Here is a 27,952-nt window from a genome sequence, read left to right on the forward strand (position 1 = left end):
TCTGAATAAGGTAGTAGACAGAAAAGTTAGTACAGTGGTACCTTGGGTTAAGAACTTAATTAGATCTGTAGGTCCATTCTTAACCTGAAACTGTTCTTAATCTGAAGCACCACTTTAGCTAATGGGGCCTCCCGCTGCCGCCAGAGCACGATTTCTGTTCTCACCCTGAAGCAAAGTTCTTAACCCGAGGTACTATTTCTGGGTTAGTGGAGTCTGTAACCTGAAGCGTCTGTAACCTGAAGTACCACTGTGTTTTTAAATAGGAAAAAATGTATTTACTGGTTTGTGAAACTGACCCAAAAGATTGCAACAACAACAGAAAGAACTGGGCAAGGAGGAGGCGCTGCTCAAACATGGAACCTGGCAAGCAGAACTTTGGGCAACAGGTTTCTGTTTCCAAATCCCATTGTACAAAAATGGTGCTCAACACAAAGGAATGAAAATTTCTCTACTTAGCACTTGGTGCTGAATATAAGAGTTCCCAACACTTCACTGGGAACCATGTTCACAGAGAACTGGGAAATCAGCACTCTTAGCCTTAAGAGCATTACTTACTTGGGAAGTAAGAGTGACTCTTCAGTCTTTCAAAAAGGGAATCAGCCTTCCTGACAGTACTGATAATTTGTTGGGCAGTTAGGAATGTGTGTGTTATGTGCACACACCAGCAAGCAGGCAGGCTGTTACATAAACCTAATTATCACAATCATACTTTCAGACACAACAGATTCACATTTGCAAGAAACCAACATCCAAACTAAAAGCAAAATATAATCAAGCAGCAAAAGGAAACACTCAAATTAAATTGCATTTATATATGATCAAGGAGCAGGAACATAAAGAACAAAATTTACATAAATGAAGTAAAACCTTAAAATTTGTTCAAGATAACAGCCTGTCTCACACACAATGCTAAACCATGTGGGAAAAAGGAAGGAGTCCAAGTACAGTGGAACCTCAGGTTGCGAGCGTGATCCATGCGGGAGGCACGTTCGCAACCTGCAGCGTACACAACCCGCAGTGTCGCGTCTGCGCATGACGTGATTTGGCGCTTCTGCACATGCGCAAAGCGCAATTTAGCGGTTCTGTATGAGCGCCGAAACACAGAAGTAACCTGTTCCGGTACTTCTGGGTTTGGCGCGTCCGTAACCTGAAAACGCACAACCCGCAGCATTCGCAACCCGAAGTATGACTAAAGCCTTGGGTTTAAGCACTCATTCTTCCCTTCTCGTCCTATGGGGCTGAAAGAAGGACTATATGCTAGCATGTACTTTTCATTTCCATTAACCCAGACTTCTTGTTAATAGCAAATGAAAAACTTGTTTAAAATGCTGGTTAGTTAAACAAGCCAGCTTCATAATGGTTTGAAGATGGCTTGTTTCAAAAACTTACCATAGTTTTAATCCACGGTCTCCGATTCTGAATGGCAAACCCAGATTAGCTGGAAACCAAAGTCCCCTCAGCTGCATGAGGGGAGGGGAGAAGCACAGAAAGCCAAGGCTTTGCTCAATCTTGTTCCAGCTTGTGCAAATAGCAGTAAACCATGGTTTAGCATTATGTGCCAGTCAGCCCAGTAATACAATTTCACAAGATTAAAAAATTCATTTCACAGCAGAATGTTTATACAGTTATGGCAATAAATAAATATAAAAAAAACCACTGAACTAAAACCTTGCAAATAAAGTCCCTCTAAGCATTCCAGTTCATAACTTTGTCATAATCTTGAATTCTCTGTTTTATGTGAGAAAGCTTTTTCTTTAGATATTCACAACGTTCTTTTTTCTCAAGAAATGTGGGATCCTGCAATACAGAGAATAAACAGATCAGTAATTTATTTTGTGGAAGCCTGCAGAGGTAGGTGGATCAAGTCACAAAGGGTAATTTCAATAAATCTCATGAAGTGTTATTTTGTTTCGCTGGGTTTTTTATATTTTGTCAGCAAACCTTAACATTTAGGATGGGGAAGCAATACATTTAAATGAATACATGCAATGAATATTACAAAAAAAAAAAAATCCAATGCCAGAATAATGAAAACTTAAATCTAGGGCAAGTTCTTATCCTGGAAGGTCATGTTAACCACATTGTGGATGGAAACTAGTATTTGAATGGAAACCCACTTATGACTTTCAGCCTTATTAATGGAACTGCCTGCCAGACCTGAGAGATACCACCTCTTTTTCTGATGCCCCTTCCTCAAATTCTCTCTCAAAATTTTATGTGAAGACTTTTAAGCAAAGTCCTCATCGCCAACCCAAACAAAGCTGAAGTACGTGCAACTAGGACACATGTTCTTCCTGTTGGCCCTCCCCTTCATTCTTATTCCCTACCTCTCTGCCCTTTGCCTTCCTTGTGCCAAAATTTACTATGTAAATCAACTCAGGGCAGGGGTATTTTTGTTACTGCCCTGTTAAAACATTATGCACCTTAACAATCAGTAATTACATAAATAAGTAGATATGATAACTCACATTCTTCTTCTTTCTATACTGTTGCAAAACATTTGCAATTCTGTCATGTTCCTGTAGAGGGGGGAAAACAGCATTTCAAAATATCCTGTCTATTATATCCACAAATAATATATTAATTTTCTTCTGTCCTAATATTTTTTTATGTAAGCATAGTACAAGTTCAAAGTACCATTCCTAGAGAGGTCAGCTGCTTTGCTAGGTTGAAACTGCAGGCGCTGAACAACAGCAAAACCCTATTACAAGTAAGCTATATTAATCCTGAATATTGCTACTTCAGTTCAAAAACTGGTGGTCTTGGTTCTGAAGGGAATGGGAGAAAAGGGAGCATGTGGTGGTTACTAGTAATCTAATAATTTCACAGCTAGGCGAATGACAGTAAACTACCAAGTACTTTTCTTGCTGCTACCTCGAGCAACAATTTTCTGCAGCAACCAAACTACAATGTCTTTGGCTTGCTAAATGTAAAGGATAGTGGTGATCCAATGTCTAGGTTGCCATGTGACTCCAGCCAAAACTGCTTATAAATGCAATTTTTAAATCCATGCTCAATTAAGTACTTACAAGAGTGTTTCCAGGCTGCTGAGGAAGCTTCTGCATCAACGCATCTAGCTCATCAAATTTCTTTAAGACCGCATGAACCTCAGCAGAAAGCTCTTTATATTCAGAAAACTGATCATTAAACACAGCTTTATATCGGTCTCTTTCCTCATCTGAACGAATTGCTGGGTATTTCCTGTAAGAAACTATAATTATTCCTACAGGATCAACCATCTATGTAAGCTTCAAATGTATGCATTATGGATTTTTGAAAAGAAAAAAAAAACCTTGTAAAAGTGTATTGCCACATGAAAATTGTGACTCAAATTATAAAAGACTACAACAATCTTAGATTACCTCCCACCCTCTGTAGAGTACAACTTGGTTTATTTAGTCAAATCACCTGGACTGTTTCCCAAACAATTTCATTGGTTATAACCTGGATGGCTGGCTAATTGCAGACTCTGCTTTAGAATAGAGGTTTGGGTTTGGCAATATGTCAACAATAAAATTGTTATTGGCACTTGATACTAAGTAATTCAAACTCAAAAGTTTAAAGAGAACATTTTTTTAATTAACAGAAATCAATGCATGATGTAATTCGAAATGCTTTATAGCTAAAAACTATGCACTCAAAATCAATATCTGCAAGAACAGAATGGAACCACTGCTGTGCAAGGCATTGATTTCCTGATACAGTTCTAATATGAAAATATAATTAGGTGGTTAAAAGTCAGCAATAATATAGAAACAAACCTTTTTCCACCAAACACAAAGTCACCTAATTTAAGCCATGGTTAAACCAAAAAGCCCCTCATTATTCATGGTTTCCTGTTTCATCCAAACTGGAAAATGATGATTACTGGCTTCAGAACAAGCCATGTTATCACACCAACTTCAAACCAATGTTTAATATCCTGACTTGTTCCAAAACAAGTAAATGTAATTCCCTAGTTGGGATGAAATGAGAAATTATGACTAGCTGAAGACTCCCTGGTTTGTTTGCTAACGCTGTGAAGGCAGGAGCAAAATGCTCACATCTCAATTCATTCATATATTATTAAGCCAAGATGTGATCATCTGTAGTCGGTCATTGGGATTTATCACTCCTAGAGAAAGCTTCAAAAGGAAGGTTGCAGAGAGACTCACGCTAAGTAGTCTGGCATCACTATAGGTTTAGGAATATGTCCTGCAGGTATATGGCCATTGAGTAGTTCAGGTTTCAGTTCCACAGTCTTGAAGTTCTTTGCGTTTGTTGCTACTTTGGGACTGCCGTCTTCATACTATGTAAAATGGATATTAACAGTCAATAACAGTCAGTAAATCCACTTTAAACAGCACTAATTTAGCATGGAGTAGAGTGATCAGAAATAAGAGTGCAATTCTATCACATACACCTCACCCCGAGGTTGATGGGAGTGGATTATGATAGTTGCCTCTCTGGTGGCTCCTGTTGTCAGTGTGTTTCAACCTTTACCTATTTTATCCGAATTCTTGTTGAAACTAAAGTAGTCCAGGTCCTGCATGTACTCAGCATTTGAATATAGAAAAAAAATGGTGTTCTTACCATCCTTTTTGGTGCAAAGGATTGCGTCGTTATCATCTAATAAAAAACCAAAAACATCATCATTAAGTGTGCAAATGTAGACAATAAAAGCCTTAACACAGAGACATCTGGGGCGGAAAAAAAACAGCAAAAAGAGATTGCGCTTCTCCCTAAATCCAACCAGTGGAAAGAGGTGCATACTGTTTCCATCCTTCCTTGGAACCTCACTGGTAGTGTCTGCTGATATAGTTCCTCTTCATCCTTCTTTGAAAATGTCCCAGCTATTCTGGATTTTCAGGAAAAATGAAGGAGAAGAAGCTCTGTCCTGCTCTTCTTTCCCCTTCTGACAGAATTAGGGAAGGGGAAAGGACCAAAAGATTCCCCTGTCTGTTTTTGGTGCTAGGCCGTCTGGAAGCAGCAATGGTATATTTTGACTCTCCTTTGAAAGTAGGAAGCAGAGAAACTTGGGAGGAGGAGGTGCTCTCAGATCCTGGAATGCTGCAAGGCAGCAAAGTTTAATCTCTGGTCAAAAGCACCGATATATGTCTCCACAAGACAATGTAGTATCAGTGTAGTTAACACTGCTGAAGGTATGCTAACAAGTATTGTTTTTGATTAGGTGCATACGCAAGCAAACTCCACCTATTATACTGACATTATGTGGTCACATACACAGCACCTCAACAAAGTATATATTACTTGAACTCAATTCTGTTTAGGCGAAATTCTTCATAGACTCACAGAATTATAGAGTTGGAAGGGACCAGGAGGGTCATCTAGTCCAACCCCCTGCAATCTTTTTGCCTGTGGGGCTTAAACCTACAACCCTGAGATTAAGGGTCTCATGTTCTACCAAGTGAGGCTCATCCTTGCATGAACAATGTTCACTTCAGAATTATATGCAAAAAGTTGCACATAGTTAATATTAAGATAATCCATAAAACCCCAAAGGCCTCAAATCAGGTCCTTAGTTTAGTGATGCAACTGTTACAGAAGCAAGTACAACAGTAAGGAGACATAACATCTACATAGTGGGCTTGTTCAGATGTATTTATCTTAGCTGATTAAGCCAAATTCTGCACAAACCTTGTGCCTGGGTGCTCTGCTTCATGTTGCCCCTTCCTTCCTCCTTTTTTTGGCATGCCATAATTCAACAATCCCTGGATTAGTGAACTATGGTTTCCTTTGCTTTCCAATAATTATTGAGATTAGAAGCAGGCAGTTTATTTCAGTCCTGGTTATTGAAGTTTCCTGCTTATACTGCAATGGGATTTTTTTTGTTAATTAACCAAGGATGTGAATAATTGGTTACTTACACAAAGGAGGGATGGGGGTAGCAAGGGGACAAAAGACACAAGCACATGGTTTTAGGACACCTTGGCTTTAGTAAATTGAGATTTATATGTCTGATCCAGGCCATGACAGTAACTATTTTAAAAAACTAAATTTATGGAAGGAACAACTGTTTTCTACAGAACTTACCTCTTGTTGCATAAGCTCTCGCTGTCTCCGTGCACTTTCATGCCTCCATAGTTTTAGGCAAACGATTGCGCCAACAAGATAGATTATCATTGTTACAAACAAGAAGATAATTGCAGCTGTCTGCCCCCCTTCTATACGGCAAAACATTGCATTCATTGGTGTATTAAATAATGGGTAGTAGCAAAGTCCTCCTCTGTTAGCATCATTCACATAGACTATTGCAGCTGACATATACAAAATAAACAAGGCAACATTAATTCCAAATTCGGTTAAAGGCCACCAGTGGGAATCTAGAAGAATTGTCCTGTAATACATGGACATACCAAGTACTAGAATTATAACAGTCACTATCCAAACAAGTGCTGCAAGAACAAGAACGAAAGGGGTTTTAGGCCCACTGTAGTAATAGCCTCCATACATGCTGCTTCCCCCTCCATATCCATACATGCTGCTTGCCCCATGTGGCTGAGCGTAGCCATACAAGTTGTACCACTCATTGTCCTTGTGAATGTAAGCTGTAACACAGGCAAACACACCTGCACCCAACAGCAGTTCGGCAACTCCCAGGATCCTGAGCAAGCCGGCCCAAGATTTCATGTAAGAGTATCTCAAATTAAAGGCTTCTACTTTCTCACTGTATGCTAGAACAGTTTGTGTGCGCCTGTCTAGGGAGCCGTAGGGATCTTGTGGAAGCATAGCTTCAGCTTCTTTCCGTGAATTGTAGGTTCCCCCAGATCCTCCATAAGGATCCTGGTAAGAGCTTGGAACTGAAGTATTGCCTGGCTTCACCGGGGTAAGTGTTGGAGATGATGGTGGAGAGCATTCAGCTCCACCAGAAATCGCAGCTACTGGCTTATTCCATTCAGGGCCATCTCTTTTCCCTTTGAAGAAGTTTTTCCACGAGTCTGGAATGAATTTTCTCACTGGTTTAAGATCAGAGGCTCCAGCAGTTTCTTCGCTGTCACTTGGATAAAATTCAGGGCCAAAGGGTGGCTGTAGTGGAAGAGGTGGTGGCAAGGGATCTGTGTTAAGTATGTGTCCAGCATCTTGAAAATCCCTCTCAGCATCTTCTTCTGAAGAATAATCCACATTCACTTCATCATAATGGACTGACCGACTGTGTTGTCCTGGTCTGCGCTCTGACGATGCATTCCTTGAAGACATTTGTGGTCCTTTCCCCTGTTTCAGAAATCAAAAGAATGAAAAAATTCCTTTTCATTTCCTGGTTTCACATATACTGTGCTTGACAAAAGGAAAAGCAACTGAATTCCTGCTTTGAGAGTCTGCAAAAAAACAAACCAACATCTTCTAAAGTCCTTAAATCTTCTAAAGAAAACAGCTGATATATTTTTCTTCTATCATTATAATTTAAAACAAAAGAAAACAAGACAAGCCTTTTAATCAGTTTTTGACTGGACTTCTGAACCAAGACCAAGGCATGTGAATCTATTAACAGAGTACCTTTGACTACATGAAGAATGCTAGCACTATACACAGGATTAAGAGTTAAGGCTTCCCGAGCAGAGGGCAAAACGTTAACTATACTCACGGTTCCACCATCTTACAGAAAATCATAAATATGTGTGCACAGGAAGCAGGAGTCACGCACATAACGGGTATCAGCGTCAAGCCACCTAAGAAAACAATGGCTAGCTAGTCGGTTACACCATTACCCCACCCCTTTCCCTTGTTTTCCCTATACACAAGGAGGCCCAGCTTCGCCAGAAACTTTGCTGCGTGCAGTCAAAACTACGCCCCGCGTCTCTCACCTACATTTATGAGGGTCGCAGCCTTCCAGCTACGCCTCCGCGATTCCAGCTCGACGCCCACTTACCTGGGAGTAAGTTTCAGTGGCTTCAACAAGGCGACTTCTTTCTGAGCAGCCAGATATTGGAGCGCGCTGGATGCCTCTCAGAAATGGGAACTCCCGGACTCTTCAAGTGCCTCTTTTCGCCCGGGCACTTTTCTCCCAAGGCTCAACCAACAACCACAGCACCTTCCTGCCGCCGCCGCCTCGCTCGCAACCGCACCTCGCAGGCGCCCTGCGCTCCCACAACCACCGGGAGCGGAACCAAGAAGGCGCCTTTTTCTTTTGGCGCAGCGCAGTCTCACCGCGCTCAGCCTTTCTCTACGCAGCTTTCCTGCCCCAGGAGAGACTTGCAAGCTCGCTTCAGGCGGGGAAGGAATGCGCAAAAATCCCGGGAATGACGAGGTTCCTTCTTCCGCCTTCCCGGCGAGGTTTCTTTCCCTCAGCGGCTCCGCCAAAGAGACCCGTCCCCTCCCGCGCGTCATGCGCTCATGTCCTCGTCGCGAGTGAGGCGCAGCCTACCTGCCTGCCTGCCCGCCCGCCCGCTCCAGGTAGAGCGGCTCTCCTGCTAGGCTGCCCCCACCGGCTGAAAGGGTTGCTGCTTCCGCTTGACGAAGATTTTGCTCCACGCGAGAGGCGCTTCCCCGCCCCCCAATCTTTTGTATCCCCCACCCACCCACCGCGCGGAAGGTGTAGAGTGGGCCCTCAACTCAAGTTAACCCTCAACCTGTTAACCCGTTCAAAGTTGAAGTCAATTCATTGACCAGCTGGGCGAATTTATGGGAGAGTAAATACCACAGTTTTGTTTAGACTTGCAGATTATGCAAGTGGGCAAAGAAGCAGGCATTGTATGGTGGGGGCAGGGAGATAGCCTTTTAAAGGTCCTTTGGGCCAGTTGCACTTTTTGGATGCAGTTGAAATGACTTGTGGCCCAAAGGCAAGTTTATCTAACACACGCTGTACCCGCTTCAGTTTTATAAACATCTAAAAATCACAAAGCACACAAGGAATTCAGAAATTTATTTACATCTTAAATAATACACAGCCCAGAACTTAAACGCTTTGTACAGGTTTTCTATCACTGCAGGTAAGGGTTACTTTTGTGAAATTCTAACAAAACTATTGACAGTGTCCCTCTAAATATCTGTAAGAGGCATGTAAACCAGTGCATTTGTCTCATAATACTGATTTCCACACCACCTCTCGGACTGGGACCAAAATTTTGAACCGAAGTGCACACCGTCGGAAGCTTTACAGTGTAGAGTCAAATAGTACTGGGGAAATCCAGTACTCAGATATCTTGTGTATCATTTGTTTCTCTGGAAATGAAGGTGCATGAAACTGGCAAAGTAATAATAGCTCAAAAAAATAAGTTGAAGTTATCAGTAGTAGCACTCTCAGTACAGTTGGCTAAGACTGCTTATAAAATATTAAACTTAAAATTATGTTAAACACTATCACAGCTTTGGGGTTGCCATTTCACACCATCTAGTCACTGTCATATTCCTCTATGATTAGTTCATCTTCCTCCATGATTGCTTGTGCTACAATAGGCTGAGGTTGACTGGCTGGTAGTTCATTTCCACTAGATTGGCTGGAAGGAAGAGGACTTTCATATGGTTCATTTTTCTCACTGGTTTTGTTTTTCTCCATTTGAGTAAGCACATTTGTGGACTGCATCTCAGCAAAATCCCCTTCATCATCACTGTCTAGGACCTGTATTGCGGAGTCTTTATCAGTAAGAGCTTCAAGCTTCAACCTGTTGTGGAATGAAAGTAATAAAAGTTCAGAAACATTTTATGCTCTTGCAGAGAATTACTGAGGAATTCAGGTATGCAAATAACAGATAAAAACTAACATCTGTTTCTCCTTTTCTCTCATTGCCTTTCGAAGTTAAGCTTATAAAGCTGCATTCTTAAAGTGAGCAACAGGTAGGTGTGTGGACACACGAGAAGAAAATAGTTTTGTATGCCTAGTTTGTAATACACCTAAAAAACCCGTACAGTCCAGATTTCCAAACTGTGTGTATTGACAGCGGATTACATGATTTGCTGTACCACTTTCTTCCTGTTGACTTTAACCACAGATTGTGACCCCTTAAAAACTACTGAAAAGGAGGAGAGATTGCAAATGCCTAGTTGCTGTTAGCCCAGTTTTTGAATTTAAACACAGAAAGCACAGTTAATTGCCTTATAGGACAAATCTCACAGTGTATAGTTGTAAATTTAAAACCAACATGAGGTTTTACACTTCTTAGTAATATCTTATATATGCAGACTATTCCCTCTCCCAACGTAGCCCAGGGCATGGTCTTGAAGACGTATGAGGCCTCCACTTTGCTGAAGGCAAGCAGGTCTGGGCAGTATATGGATGGGAGACTGCCTGAGAACCGTACATACTCTGGTTTGGGTTGCATGTAGAAAGGCAGGATATAAATAATAAAAGAATAAATAATAAAACACATAGAGTCCTTGATATGGTCAGAGTGACATATCAAGTTGATTGTTACTTTTCCCACCTTACAGATTGAGAATTAACCAATGTAGTCAAAGTGCTGTCTGAAAGTATATACTGATATTTACAGCAAACATATTCCAATTTGCAAAAGAGCCATAGCGGGCATTTACCTTCCAAAGTGTTTCTTTAAAGGAAGCCTTCCAATGTCCTGAATAAAAGTAATCTGAGCTGAGAAAGCATACAAAAATTATTCCTTAGAATTGTGTTAGAACTTGAATTTGTTGTGTATCCAGAGTACACAGTCCCATTTTAAGCTAAGACTGTTTTGCAATACTTCCTCCACTCCTGATTTAGACTAGAGATATAGATAGATAGATAGATAGATAGATAGATGATAGATAGATAGATAGATAGATAGATAGATAGATAGATAGATAGATAGATGATAGATAGATAGATAGATAGATAGATGATAGATAGATAGATAGATAGATAGATAGATAGATAGATGATAGATAGATGATAGATAATATTAACATACCATCTAGGGTTTGGTTAATCATTACATTATTTTCCATGGCCAAAGGCTTTTTCTGCTCTAAAGTGCCACCCTCCATATCCCAATCAATACATTTGTCATGCTGCTGTAGGAAAAATTGAATGAGTGCTCCTTGCTCCTAAAAAATGAGCTTCTATAGAAACCCTTTGGCCCAGGTATGCAAACAAGCTACAGGCAGCACAATGAGAAAACTAACAATGTTGAAGCAATAGGGCAAAGCAGCAGATGTGCTGATACAAACTCTTAGAGAACTGACATTACAGAGCACAATCAACACCTCCCATGTGGTGTTAAACCAAGGTTAAGAGTAAATTATCAGTACTAATTTGAGTACTAACTGCTTACCATCAGAGTTTGGCTAAGAACTTCCAATACATTTTCTGAAAAAAGGGTTTGTTTGTTTGTTTGTTTTTTCAAAAGTACCTGGGTTTCTCATTGGATTTGTCAGCATGGCAAGATAAGGTAACAGCTGGGTCTGAAGGCACAGTGGTGGTAAACAGAAACTTGAAAAGAGGGATTTTGCAGCATTGCAGTTTTCCTGAAACTATAAGGAGGCAGAACAAAGAAGTCTAATAGTAAAATATATTATCTACAGTTAAACCACAAAATTTCTCTTCTGACTCTCTACCAATTATAAATATTAGGAGGTTATTTTGCCAGAACTTCCATGCCTTAGAAACCCAACATTAAAACAAGCATGCAACACTATCCAGGAAATAACTATTGAGATGTGGTGTGATACGTCGCCTAGACAGCTGCAGGAGCTTAAAGCATCAAGTTATTTCTTTCCATTTTGATTTTCTTATTTAATTTTTCTGGAGATAGCATAATTTGAAGGTTCCAAAATTGGCCTGTCCATTTTTACTTGAAGCTGCTACACTAAAAATCCAAGAGGTACACTTCTTTATTCCTAACCATGTTACAGAGTATGCTGAAATGTATTTTCCCCAGACCAAATGCTATTTTGTGGTAGCCGCTAAATATATTTCTTCTTGGGTTGTTTGTGTAGTCAACCTGGTCCTAGATTACACTGCAGGAATGATTCATCTAAAATATTTTCCTTGGCTAGATGGCACAAGGCAATCCTTTAATTGAAACTTAAACTGAAACCTTAATCTTATTAAATAACTCTTTAATCTTGTAATGAATATGCTTATCACAAACATGCAAGCTAAGGCAATCTTACAGCATTATTAACCTACACCACAAATCAGATGAGAATGATACTAAGAAAGCTCTACTTAATTTACTGTTTCTATTTTAGGTTATGATTTACAATAAATGTAAAACGTTTTACAATAAACGTTGAAATAAAGAATATCATTTTCAAAATAGTCACCTTTTTGTTTATTAAGAACCACTGTGGTTTATGAAGGGGTCGAAAGCCCATTCCTCCTTTGCTTTGAGCAGAGGCTCTGGATCTGTTTGAATGCATTATGCCCCTTGTGGCTATGGATGCACTATATTCCCGGAGTGTAGGTCTTGCCTATAGGAAATGATAAAAACAAGATCAAGGTGAAAGGGGGAGCATTTCTGGCAGTCAAGTTTTCACCTAGTTGCAACTGAGCATTTATTTGAGGTAAGTATTTTAAATTGGTTAGAATCATTTGATGATTTGAACTTATCAGTTTCATATGGTGAATAATGAGCAATGCACCCCCTCACACTTGCAACAGCTGGTATTTTTCCATGCCACGTAGTCTGTTGGTTCGAACACATGGGAACAAATTTAAAGGATGTCTGTTGGATTGTGTCATGGATATCCACTCCTGCTTCCTTTCCTCTACCCATAGCCCCTCACAACTCCAAGATAGACTCTAGGGGTCCCCCAATCTTCCAGAGCAGATTTGGTATGTGCGTTAGAGGCTGTAGGGATGACGAAAGGGAGTTCAGCTGGGTGTCATCTATTAAAAAAAGTATCTGAGACACGACAACTTTATCCAGACTATAGAAACAGTAGCTAGAAAATGGCACATGCTTTCTTCGGAACAATTGTTTGGTAAGGCAAAACATGAACAGTAAGCTTTAAAGTTACATAAAACACACTGTCATACAAGAACAACAAGTCTAAGGGAGTGGACTAGGTAAATCTTGAGGTCTGTTACAATTCTAAGCAGGGAGGGAGGTTATTAGTTTGTCTCTATTTTATTATGCATTTTGTTTTCATTTTGCGTTTTTATGTTGTGAACTGCCCCATGATCTTCAGATGAAGGACGGTATACAAATTTAATTAATAATAAGTACGGTAATAATAAGCAGAAACAGTTATGGTAATATATAAATACAGAACCTACAAATTTACCACACCCACAGGGGAATGGTTAAGCCATTCACTTTCACTGGTTCAAAATGTTTATTTCCCCCCTCTGACATTTATTCTGAAGCCTTCATATTTCTATGTTTTGTTACTTTAACCTATTGTTACTTTTTAAAACTTACATCCCAGTTACTGCAAAGGAAGTCAGCAGTACTCAAATATTCACTGGCTCTCACAAGATCATCTATATCAGAGAAAAAGTCTATGTAGTTTTGATGAAGGTATAAATTAAACAAGTCCCCCGGCATGTGTGACTTTTCTACGACATCCTAAATAAAGGAGAACATACAGCATTAAAGTTATGCATCAGGAGGAAATGAGTTAGCATTATGACATATTAAGAATATCACTGTTACATCTACAACTTACATAGGATAACTAGCAGTAAATTTTCACTCAATTAATAGTAAACAGTAAATGTATTTACCTCAGGATGAACAAGCAAGGGATTTCGTTCATATTCTGTTAAATGAACAGGTAACCGAGGAAACTCCAAGTCTGTTGCTGGTTCTCCTGTAAAAATAACACACACTACAGCTACATATAAGTTTACATTGAATATGAGAAGCATAGAGTATTTGGATATGGAGACAGGTTACTGACCAGAGATGAGGGGATTGTCTACAACTCAAACTTGGCTAGTACTGGTTCACATGGCTTATAGCACACATAGACTTCCATGTGACCAAGGCTCCTGGTAGTGTGTGCAAGTTTTAATTGCATGGAAGCCTGCGCATGAGCTGGTACTCATGTTCAGTTTATGCCAAGGCATGGATCTATAGGACAGGGCTTGCTCCCAATAATTGGGCAATGCCCTCTGCTCACAATTCATATGTGACAGATTCCAGTTAGAAAAAACAATAGCTACTGATTCTTTATATTGTCTTAAGAGTCAGAAAAGTAAATGAATCAGTTGTTGGCAAATGTAGAAGCTGTCAATAATTGACATGAGAATTCTTCCCCTCACACAAATAGAGTTAAGAATAATAGGTTAACGTGTTCTTACTTTTGCAGTAAAGTATTTTCCCCAAGGCATGGAACAGAAAGATGGAGGAATCTTTGGCGCCAACAGCTTGTAACTCCTGGTTACCAAATTTCTTTTTCTTCTTTACTTTAGATAATGTATCATATTTTAATGTGGAATTCCCCTTTTTCTGCGACAGAAAGTTGTTCTCTGATGAGCTGTCTGGTAATCAAAAAGCAACAAAAGAACAAAGTGGTAGACTGTAAAACATGAACTCCAGAATTTTTTATTCAATAGAAAAATAAGGTGCGCTCATTATTTCACAAGCGGAGAGTTGTCTTTTCTGTTAATCTTTGGATCAGCACCACAGTATAAAAGCCCCATTTAACAACCAAGAGACATTCAATTCTTGTCTTGCATTGATAGCGTTCCTGCAAGGCTACCCCAACAGTGTTAAAATAAAAATGATTTCCACAAAACACAAACTTATATAAGCAGAAAAAGTTCCATACTTGCCTCTTAAAGAAGAAAACTGAAGGTTATTTATTGCACTCCTAATATCACCTGAACATCCTTTGCAAATCAACTCTAATGAAGATATGTCAGGGACATCGGTTTTTTCTCCATTCTGCAAAGAAAAGCAAAAGCATCTGTAAGGTCTTTAGTCTGCACAACAAGACTACTGTTAGTTTGTGAGAGCCAGTGTGGTGTAGTGGTTAAGAGCGGTAGTCTCATAATCTGGGGAACTGGGTTCGCGTCTCCGCTCCTCCACCTGCAGCTGCTGGGTGACCTTGGGCCAGTCACACTTCTTTGAAGTCTCTCAGCCCCACTCACCTCACAGAGTGTGTGTTGTGGGGGAGGAAGAGAAAGGAGAATGTTAGCTGCTTTGAGACTCCTTTGGGTAGTGAGAAAGCGGGATATCAAATCCAAACTCTTCTTCTTTGTAGATAAACATTGGCCATAAGCTTTATATGATTTTATTAAACTGATGTTTGCAGCATCAAGTAACCTAAGAGATTAGACTTCCATTAGTTCTCACCTCTTTGCTCTCTCAATCAGTGTACCACCTGGTATTAGTGATACTCAGAACACATTCACGGGTTTCCTTACTCAATGGTGGAACAATGCTGCATATGATACTATTATTTACATTTCTAAGTCACCTATTAACTGAGCATAAACACATATCCATACACTACTAAACTCCTACAGCTCCTCTGATAGTGAAATAAATTACAAGTGCTATGTGTGGGGAAGCCATTTGTATACATCCATGTATTTCTGAGCTTCTTGTTTTTGTTTTATTTTACCTGTACTTTCCCTCAAAGGAGTTCAGAACACTGTATACGGTTGCCCACTACAGATCTGTGAGGTAGGGTAGTCTGAAAAATGCTGACAGACCTCAGTCATTTGGCAGCCACTTCTCAAACACAAGCCACTTGTTAAAAGTTATTCTATTTTTTTGGAAGGAGCAGACTAAATAACTCTCTCAATTGATACCTTCAGCTAACCTTTACAATATGACCATATTGCAACTGTCCCAGTGCTGCTTTAATTTGACCTACCGTCTTGAACTCTGCTCCAGCTATTCGATTTAGAACTTTCATCATCGTCGTTGGAGCCACGGGGTTAAAACTGAGAAAATTAATGAGGCAGATGGTCAATATACATTTAATAATGAATCCTCAGTTGGGACCAATGCATTTAATGATCCTTTTACCTAATATTAGCTATATGTAGCTCTTCCTGAATCTCCTTTGGAAATAGAGACCTTTGGTTGCTGGCTCCACTGAAGGCATCTGATATTATAAACACAAGAGGACTTCTGCTTGTCCGAACAAACCTTCTAAAATGAAAAATGAAAAGAGAAAGTCCCAAGTTTAAAGGCAAGTGTTGATCTAGATATCAATCTGTAGGAGTCTATACTAGCAATAAGCAACTAGAAGCCTCTGGCCCAAGAATGCCTCCCACCTCAAAATGTTTACATTCCAACCCCAGACACAAAAAATTCAGAATAAATTGAATGATGTGAAGGTTTCCATTTGTGTTCGTGGAATTTTATAGCACACCAGCCGCATTCCTCAAAGTGGCCCTTTGATAAAACAAACTGCTAACCATGGCTTTATACTCACCTCAAGATTTCATGTAAACAGCTATGGTCACGGTAAAAATGGTTTGGCATATCCTATAAAAACCAAATACAATACTGTTATTCCAGCTTTTTTCCATTATCATTGGAGTTACACTGTTCAAACTGAGAAAATTGTCAAGAGAAGTCTTATGTCATGACAAATGCAGCTAATCCTCTCCTTACCTTATATTAGCTCTTCACAATATCTCTATTTTAGCATCTCTGTAGCATTAATATTGTTGGTGACCATTAAGACTATAATATGAGTCATATGCTTATTTTACTTGACATTTATAATAACAAACCGTTTAGATTAAAGTGCTACTTTAGATAAACCCAAATGTTCCTGTGCTCTTAGTAGGCTTACAGTGACAAATTTTTCAAATCATCCCGTGAATCACCCCTTATGATTATAGTAACTCCTATCTTGCATTATTTACTTATTTATATATTGCTTAATATTCAAAATCCCTAAGCAGTTTACATAAAACAGTGTCCTTTAAAATGTAAGAAAAAAAGAATATAAGATTTTAACTTGAATTAGTCAACTATTTTTACTTACTTCCACAAGAATAAGTCTTCTGTCAGTTTCCATGGATTGTCCAACCATCTGAAGACTTGCATATTTGTTTGCTCTTAACAGAAACTCTTGAAAGAGAGCTGTCTGGCTCTGATAAGGAAGTATCTGAAAATCAGACTCTAAACAGGAGAGTTTATTTTACAGTGTATACCTTATAAAGAACAATAATATGAACATGAAGATTCAGTATCCTAGGACCCATCTGCTTTGAAATTGGTGTTTGAGAGCAACAGGCCATTTTTTTGCCTGCTACCAAATAGCACAGGCTAAAATCCACCAAAGGTGTAGATTACGGGAACTGGATGGGTGGTACAAGTATACCACATCTTTGAAGAAAAAGAGTGCGGATATTATCTTCATAGTTTCTATTTTACATCAGCGGATAAAGATATCTGATTTAACTTAAGACATCCTATCCACCTTCATTTTAAGAGCTTCAGTTGTTGTACAAATCAGTATACTCTCCAGAAAAAGCAGCTCTGCAAGCTTAAGAACCAATCTACTAGGGGGGAAAGGCCAGCCCCACTGTTCCCTTCCCATTACTGCAAAACTAACAGTTTTGAAATGTGAAAATGTTTGAAACCATGGGGTGAAAAGAGGGTCTACTAGTGAAGATCTGAGTATGTATCTAAAGTATCACACTATTAAGTAGAAATGAGTCTCATTAATTCCAATGAAACTTACAACAATTTGATGGGCATCAGATTGTGATATTATGACAAATACACAAACTTACAAAATATATTCTAACTGCTTGACTCAAAGTCTTCAATTAAATGCTTACCATGGCTCAAAGAATCTATGACATCGTCTTTCTTGAAGTCTAGTGATACAGGATTTATCCATTCTTGCACTTGAATGCCAAGATCTTTTGCTAATATTTCCACAGTTGCAGACTTGCCACATCCTGGAGGACCAGTTAATAATAAAATAGAGCCTTCCTACAAGACACCATATAATAAACCAACTTGCTATATTAGAAGGAAAGAGCAGGATAAAAATTTAATGGACTTTTATTAATTTCCCCCCTCCTCCCCACACTTTGTGTTAGCAGTTACTGTTGCTAAATTACAAATTACAATCCCAATGATTCTATATTTCACCACACTTATACAAGTGTAAAATTAATTGCTTATTAGGTAATCATATATATTGCAAAGAATTGGAAAAAGAAGCAGCAATAAAATGCTACCTAAACAAAATATTTGACACATTTTGTTATTATCCCTAATACTAGTTTTTATTTGAATTAGGACGACAAAAAAAAGCTAATAGCAGTTTGGATCCCATCCATATCCGCCACACACACACACAAAAAAAACTGTGTGTAAGGGAACTTGCCAGCAATGCTCTTCTGAAAACACTTGTGCAAGAGGAAGAATATATGTAGACTTCTCTCATGCAATGATTTAGCTCCAAGTATAACACTGCAAACGTCGGCACCTTTGAATTCATCCTTGTATGCCCCTCTGTTACATACCATACTCTGTACATACCAGAGTATCGCAGCATTTCTCAGGTCACAATGCAGCAAAGTCCACCAGGCAATATGGAAAAACTTAACATGCATGCAGAACTTTTCTGAGTGACATGCATCTAGTTTTCATTTGGAGCAGACCCATTTGAATTATTATTTTTCCTAAGAATTTATTTTCCTGCTACAAACTTCTAGAAAATTACTGTGCCAAATCTCAAAAGCAGATTACTGCATGAAATACTGTAACAAATACTGCTGCCAAATGAAATATCATGCAGGATTTGTGTTATTTTTTCACCTCATTTCTGAACATTTCCCAGTAGGAGTCTTAAGTTACACAAAGCCTTCAAAACAAACTTAGTGGCAGGTAAAGCTACTAGGTAAATATATGCTACCTGTCTGGGTGGCCTTTGAAATGTGTGCTCTTTTAACCATGCTTCAACTTCTTCAATTTTCTTCTTGTGTATGGCAAGCTCATTCTAATGAGAAAAATAATAATATATAGTTCAGGCAAATAATTTTACAGTAGAATTAAATACTGCAAAAGAACACTGTTGTAGCATATCCTCTTGGTACCTGTAACAAGTTAATTATTAGTGTAAGCAAAATAAAAATGGTTCTATTTTCACTGTGTTTCCGTAACTGGCCTGGCTCAGTTTGTCTTCCAAACTGAGATCCATTTTGGCCAGAATTCAGGCCATTAGGGTTCCAGCTATCTGGTGCCCATCTCCAAGCCCCGAAGTGTGGAGATTACATCACACACAGCAGAGTTCAGGGCCTGAGATTCAGCAGCAGCCTTCAGACTGCAAATAGTTCCACAGCCTACTAAACTAGCTAAAACAGGCTTCCTCAACCTCAGCCCTCCAGATGTTTTGAGACTACAATTCCCATCATCCCTGACCACTGGTTCTGCTCGATAGGGATCATGGGAGTTGTAGGCCAAAAACATCTGAAGGGCCAAGGTTGAGGAAGCCTGAGCTAAGATAAGGGGCATCTGCAGGAAGGGTCCATTTACAGTCTGAAAGCTACCACAAGACCTCTGTCCTAATGAACTGGAATGTGCTTACATAATTGCCACATATCGGAGCCAAGGGACTAGATCTGCATTAATTTTCAAGGCATTCAAAGGACATCCAACATATTTCTAGAAACGACCATAAGTGGACAAAAGTCTTGCTCACATCTCTGTTTATTAAGCTGAAAGATGATCATCTAGACATAGTCAATATCATTACTCAATAACAAGTGCAAAAAATATTCCATTGCTATTGCATAATATTCCAAACACTTGCTGACAATTTAAATATATATATATCTTACACTTTTCTATTAACCAAGTATACCTATGTTCTATCAACTTAATGAAACACTATCTATTTGTCCTTTTGGACACACCACTTCAGCAACACACATAGCTATTTGTTGTTTTAAAGGAATTTTAAACTTTACCTGAGTTTTTGGTTTGTATTTATCCACCCAAGATTCATTTTGGCTATGGTTTTGTTTTGAGAGTTTATATTTATATTGCTCATGTATAGAAAGTGGCTTTCTTTTTTTTCTTTCAGTCTTACAACTTTCTATCGGAGAGCAACACTCTTTTTTCTTCCGACTGTGTTTGGTATCTGTTGATGGCTTCTTATGAAGAATGTCAGATGACAGAATTGTATCCTTACAGAAATCACTAAAAGATGGCTCCACCCAATCAGTCACCTAACAAAATGTAAGTAAACAAAAGTTATTGCACGGTAGAAATGATTAATTCTTAAACCAACTAGTATTTTACAGTACAGTAGTCCAAGGTCTTAATAACAGCAACAACTTTGTCATACTATTGGAAAGCCCCCTTTCAACTTTTAAGCCCTATCTAATTGAACATTCAGTAACTTTGTTTTAATACAGTGGTACCTCGGGTAAAGAACTTAATTCGTTCCGGAGGTCCGTTCTTAACCTGAAACTGTTCTTAACCTGAAGCACCACTTTAGCTAATGGGGCCTCCCGCTGCCGCCGCGCCGCCAGAGCCCGATTTCTGTTCTCATCCTGAAGCAAAGTTCTTAGTACCACTGTACAAGAAAGGGAGTCTGGAATCAGCATGAAATTATGAAAATAGTATGTCTTAAGTTTATATATATATGTATACACACACACACACACACACACACAGGCATTTAGCCCTGGTGTGTTCAACAGTTCTTATTTCCAGTAATTATACTTGGTCTGGAACATTTAACCATGATTTCCAAACTACCATTGGCTGATGTTATGAAAAGTGATAATAAAGTAAGTAATCCTCCTCTACATAACAACTGTGCATTAAAGAATAATACAATCCAAAATCTTTAATATTTTAAAGTAATCACTCACATTGACTGCAGCAATCTTTCTTTTTGAATATTTTTTTGACATCATCAACCTTTGTAGTTTCCATCCAAAGCATATGACTGACAGCCCTTTAAATTAAATTACCTAAAAAAGTGTAAAATATTTATGTAAACAAACTTTGCACAAATAGAATTTTAAAACGTCCAACTAGGCAAAACATCCAACTACGGCTGCCTTGCAAATGAGGGGGTAGCCCCAGGGAAGGGAGAAATCACACTCCAGCTGCTATTTTCCTCCAAATGTGCTGTTTTTCCAAGAAAAGGTTCCTTCCTAACCCTGGCCACTGCTCAACCAGTCTGTATGGAATGCCAGGCCACTTCTTCACACAGGGCCTTTTGGGTCTTTCCGCTGGATTTCACTGGCAGAGATCCTACAGGCTTCCACTTTATCCACCCCCTTCCCAGACTGGTGCAAAAGGGGTTGGGATTGTTTCTACCAACTCATGGTTGTGGAGAAAAACCTCAGAAACTAATTAGCAGCATGACTGTGAAACATATTCCTGCAATGATTTTTAAATATAGTGGTACTAGTACATCAGGCAGTAGTAGGCAGATTTCAGTAACCTGTCACAGACAACTATAGGTTTCATCTATACAGCAGGCAAAAACTTCAGAACTGGCTATTCAGTCACAAATTTAAGTTGTCATACCATCCCCAGTCACAAATGTCAGTAGTTGTCATACCATCCCCAAAGGCTATGCAATATAAAGAGTACACTTTCTCTCTCACACACAGACATGGTGGTGTTTGAGTTAAAACCATACTCAAGGCGGCTTATGACATGACAAGATTTGCATAATTACAAACATAACAGAAGTCATAAATAAAACACATCAAAAAGTACACAACCAAATTAAAACAATTTCCACACGAATCATAACATGACCTAGAAATAACGATACAAAAATCAGCATCAGTATTGTTATTATTTATTCAACTTATACAGCGCGAGCAACCAAAGAAACCTCCAAACTCTACCCCAGCCGAAGAGTCTGTTCAGCAGCTTTTGTAGCTGGGGTCAGTCAGGGACCCGCCCACCCAGGCCAGGTGGGAAAATAACGGCCACCAAGGCAGGGAGGCAGATCTTCCAGGGCGAAGGGAAGGCAGCTCAGCCGAACTCAGCGGGACTTACTTCTGACCGGACATGCTTCGGACTGCGCCGCTCCTTCAGGGATGTCCAGCCGAGTGACTTGCGGAGCGGCTCTGCCGGACTGTGTTGCGCTGACCCTTCTCCGCCGCTTCTGTAGCCCAGGCAGCGCCTTACTCGCCCTTCTCCATCACCAGGGAGACCTGCCGCGGTGCCCTAATACCCGCCGGAGGCGTCTTTCTCCTCCTGGGACTCAGGCTGCCTCCATTCAGGCTGGGGGCTTTCCGCGCATGTGGGCGCCCAACTGATGACGAAACTTTAAGGCGTCACCCTCTGGCCCCAGAGAAAAGCCAAAAGCTCGCCGAAACGTACGTACGTATGTATGTATGTATGTATGTATGTATGTATGTATGTATGTATGTATGTATGTATGTATGTATGTATGTATGTATGTCATACGTGATTCTTACCTCACAGAGTCGCCTTCCTATTTACCAGGAGACGGGCGGAAGAAAGGGACCTCTGTGACGTTGTTATTATGCGCTGACTCGGGCAGAGTTGGGAAAGGTCCCCGCGAAGGATGAACACGTGTCTTCGTGACGCCTTTCTAGGCACTTGGATCGTCCCCCAAGCGAACATGAGGAGACCAAATATTCTTCTCACGGGTAAGAGGAAAACGGGTTGTGTTTGTATCTCATGCAAGTGCTTTAGAAACATAAGGTCCCGGGTCCAGTTTCTAGTGTCCTCGGGTGAAGGCAACCAGTAACAACAAGGCTGGGAAAGATTCCCGTCTGAAATCCTATCCTGGAAAGCTGTGTGTTTGGGTCGACTCGGTGCGAGGCAGCTTCATGGGTTTTACCTGATTGTGCGCCTCGGTAAATGTCACTTTTACCCTCCTATTTGTACTTCAAATATGAGGCCTGGGCCTGCAGGCAAACTATGTGATCGAATGGGCTATAACATTGTTTTGAATGCTGCTCCGTGTTTGTTTGTTTTATATAACATGCAAATACAAAACTTGCTCTTTGCCATATGCCATACAAGCTGATTGTAGACAATTTTTAATATAGAGAAGCGTTCAAAGTGTGATGCACACGCCTGCAGGATTTTTTTTTAATGGAAAGTCTTTGGCTATCTTGCTTGAACTAGGCCTGTCTGGGCCTTTAGTAGCAGTTTTCATGTGGAGTTGATTACAGTACAGTGGTACCTCGAGTTACATATGCTTCAGGTTACATACGCTTCAGGTTACAGACTCTGCTAACCCAGAAATAGTGCCTCAGGTTAAGAACTTTGCTTCAGGATGAGAACACAAATCGTGCTCTGGCAGCGCGGCAGCAGCAGGAGGCCCCATTAGCTAAAGTGGTGCTTCAGGTTAATAACAGTTTCAGGTTAAGAACGGACCTCCGGAACAATTTAAGTACTTAACGAATTAAGTACAGGTACCACTGTATATGTTATTAGTTGCTACTATTGATTACTGTTTTGTTATGACATATGCTGCTTTGTAGGTACGCCTGGTGTTGGGAAAACTACCCTAGGCAAAGAGATTGCTGCAAGAACAGATTTTACTTACATTAATGTGGGTGATTTGGCCAAAGAAGGTGAGTTTTTATTTTACAGAACTTAACACTTGAAAGTTGATGTAGATTTCGTATTTAAGTTATATACTGGTAAGTAGGTATAGTTTAGATATATGTGGTAGAGTTCAGTGTTGCGCTATTATGAACATTCTGTCTATGCAAGCATTTCAGCTCATCGTATGGAACAACCCCACCCCTCTCTCCTGACTCTCCCTGCCCCTTCCTGCCCAAACCAATTCTGGGAGGCCTTCAGTGGGAGGAGAGGGAGAAAGCTCCATTACATAAGCAGTAGTCCTTGCACAGAGTTTCTGCTGACAGAATGCCTAGATGAATCCTATCCATAGCTATAATGCTAAAGGGAATAAATTCTGTTTATAGACATGCTTGTTAAAAAAAAACTTTTAAACATACTTCTAAAATGCATAGAGTAAGCATCATTGGACTTATGGAACTTATTTCTGAATAAAAACCCATAATATTGGGCTGCACACAGGTTTTTGAGAGACATATCTTAAAAAAGCAATTGACAGCAAACCATTGGAAACATTTTTTGTATTCTTACCATTTCTTCCTCATTATACAGGGGAGCTATATGAAGGATTTGATGAGGAATATGGATGTCCAATTTTAGATGAAGACAGGGTACGTTTACATTTAAAAACTAGCACAGTTTTGGATTTTATTTTGTTACTAAGAATACATTTATAAGTTTATTTTGTATGAATTCTCTTTTAGGTAGTTGATGAACTGGAAGAGAAGATGAGTGATGGCGGTGTAATAGTTGATTATCACAGCTGTGACTTCTTTCCTGAACGTTGGTTTAATATAGTATTTGTGCTTCGAACTGAAAACTCAGTCTTGTATAACAGATTGGAAAGCAGGTAAAATCAGTGCTACAAAATAGATGCAGTACCAGATTTGGTTTAGGATGAAGCCTCTTGTTAGTACATAGTCTTGTCTCTGTTTTTTAACCTAAAATGTGCTCCCAAATTATCTCAAGTCTTATCTTATTTTATTTTTTTAGAGGATACAAAGGAAAAAAGCTTCAAGACAACCTTCAATGTGAAATTTTTCAGATCATTTATGAAGAAGCCATGTCATCGTATAAGGAAGACATTGTTCATCAGTTGCCCAGCAACATTCCAGAGGACATGGAGAACAACTTAGATCAGATTATACAGTGGATCGAACAGTGGATGAAAGACAACAACTAGCATTTTAATATGTAATATTAATAGACCAAACAGTCTTAGAAATAACTTAATTCAATAGCACTGGCTGACTGGTTCTTGTCAGTTACACTTGCTGTTTCAGTCATTGAGGAAACAGTAACAGTTACTTTTCTGTGAAAATAAAATTGGAGATAAATGAAATTCAGCAGATTTATGCTGCACTAATTATAGCTGGATTCATATGACTGCAGAAACTGGACATAAGTTACAGACTTGGAAACTTTAAAAAACATGACATTCTGTGTAATTGGGCATCTTACGATTCTTTTTGAAGATTTGGTTGAAAAGGTTAATAACAAACTGCACTGGCTTGTTTAAGTGTTAGCATCTCAATTGCTGTGCAACTTCCTTTTTTTGGTAATACGTTGAATTGTTCTGTGGAAGTTTTTATTTTTTAATGGTGGGACTTGGTTTGTGACAATGTTCCAGGTTATTGTGACAGTGTTCCAGGTTATTAAGTTATCAACATGCAATGTCATTTAATATATTTGTGTGTGTGTATATATATATATTTCATTTACTAGCTCATAGTAAATGTTATCAGTCTTTCAAATCTAAAAGCTTTCCTGGTGGAGTTACTTCTAATGCTATGGGAATATTGACCTGTCTTTGCAAGTGTAATACATTGACTATACACAGTGCAACCTGAAGTGCAACCACAGGTCATGTTATTGATGTGAACACACATGCCAGTTCCACATAATAGGAAGCCCAATTTGATAGCAGCTTCCCATAGCATGTATGTGTGTCAAATACAGATCTATGTTTTGTCTGTTAACTACCACAACGCGTGTGCAAAATACACAGTACCAAGTGAAAGGTAGGTAGAAAATTGGTTATGCATGAATAAAGTATTAAGTCTGTTTGTAAGTATGTTTATTAGTGTCTCCTCTTTGTGTTAAAATATTTAGCTCCAGAGATCTGATCTTTGAATATACAGTAATGAAATTACAAAAATTGCAAAGGACACACCTGATTAGTATCTTAATAGGAAGCACATCTTCCTGTTGTCAGTTGGGAAAGGCCCACTTTGATTGCCCTGGTAGTTTTGTGGTAATTCAGCATATATAAAGCACTGATGTTTTCTTTTCTGGAACTAAAAAAGTTTAAGATATTCTTGAAAAGGAGCCTCCTTCTTTAGGAATAGGAGACTCCTACTGAATTTAAGCATACACTAACTTAAATGCAGCATCAGTACTTAAGATACTCCTAGCTGCACATTCTATGGTATAATGTAAATTACACAGTCATTCAGTGTATATAGTACGACTGATACTTATGGGGGAAACACATTGTCATGGCAGTGAACATGATAGGACTTTCCCTTTCTCCTCTTCCTCTTCACGCTTGCACAATCTATTCCAGGAGGTTCTCCAATTGTCCAGAGTAGATTTTGAGGGGCATCAGTGTACAGGTCAGGGGGAAAGTCCCATTGCACAAGTGGCTGTCACTGTTGGATATTGCCCTATCCATGGAGCATTTGATTTGTGCCTCTTATAACGTCATTGTATGTTTGTGTTTTGTATATTTGAAAGTGAAAATCCTCCAGTTTGCCATTTTTCTAAGCTACTATGACTTGAAACTTTTATTATTTACTAAATAACTATTGGAAATGACTTTGTACTTAATATAATTTTGATTTATGGAGAAATGGGTCTATAGTTTTGTAAGTTTCTTAATAAAAAGGAGTGCATTTAATGGTAAACATTTAGCTTTGCATTTATATACAGGTATGTCTATTAAAGTGCCTTCTATGATATGCTGTAAGCAATTTCTTTTAATGAATGTTCAAATACGATGTTTCTATTCAACTTTTGTAGTAGCTCTTGCTGTGTTCAATAAATTTGCTTGTATTGATGACCAGTTAAGAAAACCATATAACTTAAGACATGCATTGCAGCTAAATCTGTATCTTACTCATCCTTTCCTGTTTGTCAAAGCTTAATAATCCTATAGTGCAATAGAGGATTTTGACATGTAGTAACGACCTATGTATGTGAGAAGACCCTTCATGAAGTGGTAGAGCTCATACTTCGTTTAAGGCCAGAGGTTTAATAAAAAGGTTCCATGGTGGCAGGTCATCTATCTTATCTATCTATCTATCGTAATTTATCCTTTTTCAAATAAAATAAAAATAATTGTACATTTTCCAATTAACATTCAATTAGTATTACTTCCCCTCCACCACTCCATAGTTTCCCCAAGTATTGTAATATTGATGCATATTCTAATTATTCTATACCTTATCTCCTCCATAATATTCTCCTATATGTATTTTACTGCTGTTATTACTCCATACCTACTTATGTTTTAACATGTTTACAATAATTTTTTAAATAAGCTGCAAACATGTTCCAGTCCTCCTTTAAAAACTCATCTTGATCTCTAATTTTACTAGTTAAGCTTGTTTGTTGGCAGTTGAAACTGAAGGAATATGCTCAATCTTCTAGGTCATTTATAAAATATTGAGCTGTTGTCACTACATACTGATCTAGATGGACTAATGATCTAATGGTGTAAGGCAGCTTCATATGATTAATTGCCTGAATTTAGATAATCTTTAATTTGTTTTTGCATGAGATTGCATTGTATGCACCTTTCAAATGCTTATTCTGAACCACCGTTCAACGCACAACGTACAGATGAAAATGCCTAATAAAAAGCTCTTGAGGTGCCCTCTAGGTATTGAAGCCTCTGACTCCCATCAGTCCCAGCTAGCATTTCCTGTAAGGGAAGATGAGAATTTCAGGATTGCACTGTACAGTGGTACCTCTGGTTACGAACTTAATTTGTTCTGGAGGTCCATTCTTAACCTGAGACGTGCTTTTGCTAATGGGGCCTCCCGCTGCACATGCGCCTCTGGCACACGATTTCCGTTCGCATCCTGGGGCAAAGTTTGCAACCAGGAGCAGCTACTTCCGGGTTAGCAGAGCTTGTAACCTGAAGCGTTCGTAACCAGAGGTACCACTGTATTGGCACCAGTGCCAGATTTACGTATAAGCTAAGCAAGCTATAGCTTAGGGCCCCGCTCTCTTTCCCCAAAACAAAATAAAGGGGGGAAAACCTGGATGTACTACGTTTCCAAAATATAAGATAAAAAAACTAAAACAAAACCTACATACAGCAACAGTGTTTTGTGGGTCCATAAATTACCATATAGCATATATTCAACACAAGAAACAGCGACAATTTGTTGCTGACAAAGGACAGCTGGACATATAAAGGGCCCCATTACGTTCAGTAGCTTAGGGCCTCATCGAACCTAAATGCGACCCTGATTGGCACTGTATTTGGACAGGAACATAGACACCAAATATGCCTCTCTGGGGAGGTATTCATGAGGACCTCC

The 27,952-nt window shown here is 39.2% G+C and overlaps 3 protein-coding genes across 6 annotated transcripts; 1 reads left to right on the forward strand and 2 right to left on the reverse strand.

Moving 5' to 3' along the window:
* Positions 1–792: 792 nt before the first annotated feature.
* Positions 793–8,500, reverse strand: MARVELD2 (MARVEL domain containing 2). 2 transcript variants are annotated; one of them, XM_082191956.1, is made up of 8 exons: positions 7,868–8,500; positions 7,583–7,667; positions 6,034–7,212; positions 4,573–4,608; positions 4,155–4,288; positions 3,030–3,201; positions 2,469–2,519; positions 793–1,797 (listed from the first exon to the last, which is right to left on the reverse strand). In XM_082191956.1, the coding sequence occupies exons 3-8, from the start codon at positions 7,195–7,197 to the stop codon at positions 1,687–1,689; spliced, it is 1,668 nt and encodes a 555-aa protein (XP_082048082.1). In that variant the 5' UTR covers positions 7,198–7,212; positions 7,583–7,667; positions 7,868–8,500; the 3' UTR covers positions 793–1,686. The 2 variants fall into 2 exon arrangements, with proteins under 2 accessions (XP_082048082.1, XP_082048081.1); XM_082191955.1 differs by lacking the exon at positions 7,583–7,667 and having other exon boundaries at positions 7,868–8,499.
* Positions 8,501–8,842: 342 nt separating this feature from the next.
* RAD17 (RAD17 checkpoint clamp loader component) lies at positions 8,843–22,333 on the reverse strand. Of its 3 annotated transcripts, none has more exons than XM_082191921.1 (17): positions 22,262–22,333; positions 20,687–20,788; positions 19,775–20,035; positions 18,721–18,804; positions 17,633–17,789; positions 16,831–16,967; positions 16,270–16,322; positions 15,858–15,983; positions 15,703–15,772; positions 14,650–14,765; positions 14,180–14,355; positions 13,601–13,686; positions 13,296–13,442; positions 12,196–12,342; positions 11,280–11,400; positions 10,468–10,525; positions 8,843–9,599 (listed from the first exon to the last, which is right to left on the reverse strand). In XM_082191921.1, exons 2-17 carry the CDS (start codon positions 20,729–20,731, stop codon positions 9,329–9,331), a joined length of 2,055 nt encoding a protein of 684 aa, XP_082048047.1. In that variant the 5' UTR covers positions 20,732–20,788; positions 22,262–22,333; the 3' UTR covers positions 8,843–9,328. The 3 variants fall into 3 exon arrangements, with proteins under 3 accessions (XP_082048047.1, XP_082048045.1, XP_082048046.1); XM_082191919.1 differs by lacking the exon at positions 22,262–22,333 and adding an exon at positions 21,837–21,966; XM_082191920.1 differs by lacking the exon at positions 22,262–22,333 and adding an exon at positions 21,683–21,823.
* On the forward strand, positions 22,321–26,463 carry AK6 (adenylate kinase 6). Its single transcript, XM_082192039.1, has 5 exons — positions 22,321–22,456; positions 23,300–23,392; positions 23,955–24,013; positions 24,107–24,252; positions 24,396–26,463. Exons 1-5 carry the CDS (start codon positions 22,372–22,374, stop codon positions 24,583–24,585), a joined length of 573 nt encoding a protein of 190 aa, XP_082048165.1. The 5' UTR covers positions 22,321–22,371; the 3' UTR covers positions 24,586–26,463.
* Positions 26,464–27,952: the final 1,489 nt, after the last annotated feature.

The sequence above is a fragment of the Podarcis vaucheri genome (genome assembly GCF_965113315.1).
Source record: "Podarcis vaucheri genome assembly, chromosome: 11".
In the NCBI taxonomy this organism is placed as follows: Eukaryota; Metazoa; Chordata; class Lepidosauria; order Squamata; family Lacertidae; genus Podarcis; species Podarcis vaucheri.